At 40.8% G+C, this 7017-nt stretch overlaps 1 protein-coding gene and 1 pseudogene across 1 annotated transcript in view; one reads left to right on the top strand and one right to left on the bottom strand.

The window, feature by feature from the left end:
- LOC117939971 overlaps positions 1-3636 on the top strand; it is an 11993-nt pseudogene extending 8357 nt beyond the window's left edge.
- A 337-nt stretch (positions 3637-3973) lies between these two features.
- nfyba (nuclear transcription factor Y, beta a) overlaps positions 3974-7017 on the bottom strand; it is a 3162-nt gene continuing 118 nt past the window's right edge. Inside the window, exons 2-5 of the mRNA XM_034865415.1 lie at positions 6227-6478; positions 5042-5120; positions 4883-4962; positions 3974-4237 (exon numbers count right to left, since the gene is read on the bottom strand). Of these exons, the coding sequence (XP_034721306.1) occupies positions 4205-4237; positions 4883-4962; positions 5042-5120; positions 6227-6478 (444 nt within the window). The 3' untranslated portion in view covers positions 3974-4204. The remainder of the gene's footprint in view (positions 4238-4882; positions 4963-5041; positions 5121-6226; positions 6479-7017) is intronic.

Genomic DNA, 7017 nt, shown 5'->3' with positions numbered 1-7017 from the left:
TATTTGAGTTAAAAAAGCAGAAATAATGAATTATTTTTTACTAATAGTAAAGATCAGAGGAATGAAAGTGATCAATTATATTTGCAAAGAGCGTTGTAAGGAATCCCTTTTTCGGGTAATTTGGTTGAAAAGAAATCCATATTTCCAAAATAAACATTTTTTTTTTCAAATATGAAAAATTGACAAAAAATTGACATCTCTATCCCTTTTTTAGACATATACCTAATATTTGAGTTAAAAAAGCAGAAATTATGAATTTTTGACTAATTTGACAATATAGACATTTTTTTAAGGGTCAAATTTTAAAAATGGACAAAAATGTGACATTTCTGTCCCTTTTTTAGACATGTACCTAATATTTGAGTTAAAAAAGCAGAAATTATGAATTTTTTACTAATTTGACAATATAGACATTTTATAAAGGGTGAAATTTCAAAAATTGACAAAAAAGTGACATTTCTGTCCCTTTTTTAGACATATACCTAATATTTGAGTTAAAAAATCAGAAATTATGAATGTTTGACTAATTTGACAATATAGACATTTTTTAAAGGGTCAAATCTTAAAAATGGACAAAAATGTGACATTTCTGTCCCTTTTTTAGACATATACCTAATATTTGAGTTAAAAAAACAGAAATGATTAATTTTTGACTAATTTGACAATATAGACATTTTATAAAGGGTGAAATTTCAAAAATTGACAAAAAAGTGACATTTCTGTCCCTTTTTTAGACATATACCTAATATTTGAGTTAAAAAAGCAGAAATTATTAATTATTTGAAACTAATTTGACAGTATAGACATTTTGTAAAGGGTCAAATTTGAAAAATTGACAAAAATGTGACATCTCTGTCCTTTTTTTAGACATATACCTAATATTTGAGTTAAAAAAGCAAAAATTATGAATTATTTTTGACTAATTTGACAGTATAGACATTTTGTAAAGGGTCAAATTTGAAAAATGGACAAAAATGTGAAATTTCTATCCCTTTTTTAGACATATACCTAATATTTGAGTTAAAAAAGAAGAAATTATGAATTATTTTGACTAATTTGACAATATAGAAATTTTGTAAAGGGTCAAATTTGAAAAATGCAAAAAACAATTGACATCTCTGTCCCTTTTTAGATATATACTTAATAATTGAGTTAAAAAAGCAGGAATTATGAATTATTTTGACTAATAGTTAAGATCCGAGTGATGAAAGTGATCAATTGTATTTGAAAAAAGAGCGTTGTAATCCAATCCATCCAATTTTTTGGGTAATTTGGTTAAAATGAAACCCATATTTCCCATATAGACATTTTTTAAAGGGTCAAATTTGAAATAAGGACAAAAATTTAATGTAACATACGAAGCTTTAACGATCCATTTCTACAGTGTCGGAGAGCAAGGCTCTGTGCCACCCGTCCTCCGTTGACTCCCTGTCCACCAGCGCAGCGACGGAGGACCACGTGTCCATGGGGGGCTGGGCAGCTCGCAAAGCCCTGGCGGTGGTGGACCACGTGGAGCAAGGAGACGGACACACCGCGAATCGTCACAGGTCAACAGCATGCGCCTGCCTGCCCCAGGAACTGAACCCGGGTCTCTGTGTGTGTTGCAGTGCTGGCCATAGAGCTGCTGGCTGCCTGCCAGGCTCTGGAGTTCCTGCGTCCCCTGAAGACCACCAAAACCCCTCTGGAGAAGGTCCACGAGCTGCTGCCGTGGTCAGGTACAAAGAACAAGACATCAAAAGACAAAATGCAGATCACACTTTGACATGTTAGTATTCTTAGCACAAGTTAGTATTCTTAGCACAAGTTAGTATTCTTAGCACAAGTTAGTATTCTTAGCACAAGTTAGTATTCTTAGCACAAGTTAGTATTCTTAGCACAAGTTAGTATTCTTAGCACAAGTTAGTATTCTTAGCACAAGTTGGCTGAGAAAAACTGCAGGTTTTGGTTGTTTTTTTTACATTATTTTTTAGGCTTTTTCCCTTTATTTATTAGTAGTCCGTGGCCACAAATTAGTATATTCTGGCCACAATTTATATGTAAATAACAAGATAAAGCCTCTGATACGGGCTAAAATGATTGGATCCCTATGGTTTCGGGAATGTCCGCACAGATCCGATACCACTGAATTTAGCTCTGAAGACTTTAAAGTAGTTTCTGGGTTCTGTTTCTGTTATGACTTGGCGCCAATCTGGCAGATAATATAAATTTAATTAACAAAAATGTCCATTAACTTTCCGGAAAAGGGGGTCATTTTATGCAAGGACATTATCCATCATTCGGCATCATAATAGCAAGGCGGCAAGGTACAAAGCTCCTGTCTGTTAAAGGGAATGGGAGATGAGATTCTGATTGGTTGATTGCATGTTACGCCCAAAACGCACCTCTGATTAATGAAGACACTAAGTCACAGGGCCCAGCGTGTTTTAGTGTAGACTTTTCCTTCCTAAAAGCAGGAAACTCCCAGGTTACCTCTTGTCAGACACACATTACGAAGACTAATCATGTCGTATGGCCGGAGTTCTACGAGGATGTCATTAATCATCGTTGTCCCTCCAGTCCTTGGGACAAAGACCGCGTCATGAGTCCCGACATCGAAGCTGCTCACGCACTCGTCGGACAGCAAAAGGCAAGTCTGTCCCAAAACTAACATACCTACCATTTTACTGGAGTGGGGTGATAACTAGGGCTGCAAAATATTCAAGTGTGATTATTTTGACTAACATTTTGATATGTATCACGATATTTGTGGTATGCAATTGTCCAGCTTGTATTTACCGTCACAAAAGTGCATGTTTTGCAGCTATCAGTCACATATTAATATTCTTAATGCCTGATAACGTTACGGAAAGGATTTCTAAGGAGGTTGACATTCCTGTTAAAGAGTAAGATTATTTTTATAAACATAAAAACATCCGCGAGATTGCATTCGCTAAACCCACCAGACTCCATGTAAATAAACAGCAATTTTAGCATCGTAATCGAAATACTCTTCGTTCAAAGTCGACAGAAACTAAATAAAACTATGAAAAGCTGTTTTGGGTCGTTATTCCACTTTGCCATACATCACAACTTTAGTTTTGGTTTAAATAAATACTCAGTTTCACTGATTTACTTGTAAAAACACGTTGGCTCTATAGACGCTAAAAGTGCTGTTATTTAAATGGAGTCTGGTGGGTTCAGCGCTAGCAACTTCAAAGCGGTTTCTGGTTAAACAGAAAGGTCTCAAAGAGGTTTTAAAGGTCTACCTCTGTAGGGATCCTTTCCATAATGTTGTCAGGTTACACTGCAACCCGGTCTGTGGCCGCTGGTTACAGCGTTCACGCCTAATACTGGATCGAGTGTTGTTCCTGTCAGTCACTTACACAGAAAAAGAGAAGAAAATAGGGACCAGGTTGAAAAAAAATGATAGTTTACCATCTAATTTAGACTGGTTTGACACATTTTACCTTTCTGAGCCCCCACCCCTGCGATGTGGATTTGGCACTGGTCCATGTAATTTGGATAGAACCGAGACTCATCGTGCAGCCCTAGTAGTAGCGTTACATTAAGACGTCATGCTTTGTGTTTTGTTGCTTTAAGGTGTGGAGTACAGTTGAACCGTACATGGACCAGTACAAGAACCAGCTGGAGATGTGACCGTGTCCCCCCAGAGAGGAAGACTACACGCACCCTGGGGATTTGTGAGAAGAATAAAGACGGGAAGACCTTATTTTAAACATCACTTTTGACATTTTTATTCAAAGGATTTACATGACATTGAAGCACATGGTAAATTGTGTCAACTTACAAAAGAGCGCTGCATGATCTGATGCGGCGGTAACAACGTGCCTTCTCTCAAAATAAACAACACTTCCCATTACCCCCCCCCCCCCCACCGCAAATGAATTAAACACATAAAAGCACACACAAGACGTACTCCGAGCACTAAATCACGTCGTGAAGACTAGCCTTTTAAAATAAAGCCTCGATGTCGCCAACTGCTTGGGAACGCACGCCCAAAACATTTGGTACCGCACAACTAGGAACTAGACTTTCTACTGAACAGGTAGTGATTTCTCTGTACATGAGGGGTTTCTGCAGACCCCCCCCCGTCCTCCTCCACCTCCACCTCCACCTCCACCCTGTGGCGGGGGTCAGAGGGTCACCCCGCCGACGGATGCCCGGTGAAGGAGCCCCTGCGTCCCGGCTCGGGGGTCAGGCCTCGTCATGAGAACTGGATCTGCTGCACGGTGGGGATCTGCAAACACAGGCACAACGTGTTTAGTTATTAACTAGAGCCGTGCGATACAGCAATCATGTATCGATATCGTAATATGAGACTAGATAAGGTCTTAAATTTTGGATATTGTAATATCGTAATATGGCCTAAGTGTCTTCTCCTGGTTTTAAAGGTTTAAAGGCTGCATTACAGTAAAGTGGTGTCATTATTCTGGTCTAAGCAGACTCTTGTATCTGTCATTATATCCACATTACTGATGATTTTTTATCAAAAATCTCATTGTGTAAATATTTGGGGTGAAAGCACCAATAGTCAATACTTCAATATTGTTGCGATATTGAAGTATTTGGTCAAAAACCTACTACTAACAGTTCCAAATTATTGATGTACAAGTTAATTGTCTCCAAAATAATAATATTAATACCTAGTACAAGGGTAAAAACAAAAGACAACATATATACACACACACACACACACACGAGTCCCTTTCTCTCCCAGTAATCTTCCATGTTAGAGGATCAGTCATGAATTGCGACGCACCTAAGATTACTTTTTGCACCCCCAATTGGTTCTGGCACCGGCACCGTTCTAGTACCGGTGTAGGAAGAACCCTTAAGGATACCCGACCCTATATAGCAGCTGAGCCGAGAGGCCGGTACGTACCTGTTGATAGGAGGTGGTGTAGACCATGACGTTCTGCTGCTGGCCGTCGGCCGTGATGATCCCGGCTGGCAGGGGGTTGGCTGGAGAGGGGGGCACAAACGAGAGTTAGAATCCCAGACCAGAACGCGGTCTTAGAAACTTGGACCCGTCGATACTCACCGAAGCCGTCGTCCGTGAGCTCGTCTCCCAGGCCGTCTCCCACCGACACCCCGGGGATCCCCTTCTCGCCCTTCATGGCCTGGACAAAAACCACCAGAGAGACAACGTTACACACAAATGACTGCGGTGTGTCCACTGGATAAGGAACCGGTTCCATGTTCAGGCGTTTGCAGGCAAACGTAGAACCCTTTGATTAAGAAGGGGCAGCTATTGGTTGGGCGATGATAAAAACCAGCTTCAGTCGGTGGAATCCCAAACAGCTGTTCAGACGTTGTTTTCTGATTATTTTGGGCAGGGAAACGTTGGTATTTAATGTTTCTGTGTCTTAATGAAAACAGCAACTCAGACTGTTGCAGTCCAAGGGTCTTTAGGGGTCATTATGGATAGGATCCCCCACCAGGGAGCAGAATTGACTTTTTTGAAGCGTGTGTGGGACTTGTTTTAACTGATTTACAATGTACTTATTATGATAAATTTCAATTTCAGGATTACATATTATTGTGAGTTAAGTATTTCATTTGGTTCTCAGGGTTACGAGGTTCTACATCCTGTCCGTTATTGCTCAAAGGTCCAACAGGAAAGAATCTGATCTGAAATCTTGCCCCTTATGAGGTCATAAAATACCAAAGATTCCCTTTGCCATTGTCTGTTTTAGGCCAATCAAACTGAATCGTATTGAAGCATTTTAGACAAGTTTCAACAAGTTATGACTCTACCCAGTTTCTGGCTGAAGTTCCCAACACATCTGGAAACCCAGCTGCTGCGTGCTCTGTCTGGGCTCGTTAAGAGGATCGGGATTATCGTATATGCGCTCCAAACCTTCTACTAAATTATGTGATCTTACAGCTCTTTTAGATTTTGAATGTATGACTTAAAGCGTTAAAGCTAGTGCGTCGTTTCTGTCGCCCCCTTGTGGAGTTCTAAGGAACGACAACCACACCGTTGACACGTCCAGATGATACAAGCCTTCCGTGATTGGGCACCACAACCCACCCCTACTCTACAGTTGCTAGTAGCCAAGGAGGACACAAAGGAAGAGGTCATTATCCTCAGTTTGTGAGCGGGATTTGTGTGAATCCCACTTATTTTTTACCCACTCGTCGAATAAGACATGAAATGAGCGGGACATTTTTAAGTTTCCTATGGTGCCCGTGGTCCAAGTGGACCACCCCCGCCCCCCCTCACCTCTCGGAACTTCTGCAGGTAAAGCTTCAGCGGTTCCACGTACATGTCGAAGCCCAGCGTGGACATGGCGAACAGGATGTCCTCCCCGTTGATGGTCTTCCTCTTCTCCTGGTGGCAGCGCTCGCTCGCCTCCGACGTGATGAAGCTGATGAACTCGCTCACGCACTCCTGAACGCACTCCTTGGCGTCTTTCGCGATCTGGCGAGAAGACGGGAATGGACACAAAGAACAAGCTTTTATGTGAACGAGTGACTGCAGTCAGGGTTTACCCCAGGAAAGGTGTTTAGCCCGTGGGGGGGCAAGGGGGCTCTTTGACGAGGGTCCTACTTTCCTATGTTTCTGTGTCTAAGGGACTGATGGGAACAACCATCTTCGACATTAGTCCAGTATCATGCGCTCGAGACGGTCACTTGCGTATTGGACAGAAAATCCAAAACTTGCCAACACTTCCTGGTCTCAGAAATAATGGAGCAACACCAACATCTTGGGTTTTATTTGGTTCTGCTTGGACGCCAACCGAGACCCCCGATTTCAATTTATAATGGATGTCAGTTGATTAAAAAGAGAAATGAAAAAAATCTTTTGGTATTTGATCTTAATGCCTTAATTACATTTTTTTTAAGGAAAATCCGACCTTAATATTTTCTTTGTGAATATATAATAAATTGTAACAAAATAAATGTTCCTTGTAATACAGGGGGCATAAGTATACACCCCCTATGTTAAAATACAGGGGCATAAGTATACACCCCCCTATGTTAAAATATAGGGGCATAAGTATACACCCCCCT

This window comes from Etheostoma cragini, unplaced genomic scaffold (assembly GCF_013103735.1).
Source record: "Etheostoma cragini isolate CJK2018 unplaced genomic scaffold, CSU_Ecrag_1.0 ScbMSFa_1523, whole genome shotgun sequence".
NCBI lineage: Eukaryota > Metazoa > Chordata > Actinopteri > Perciformes > Percidae > Etheostoma > Etheostoma cragini.
This window is presented reverse-complemented; position numbering and strand designations above follow the sequence as displayed.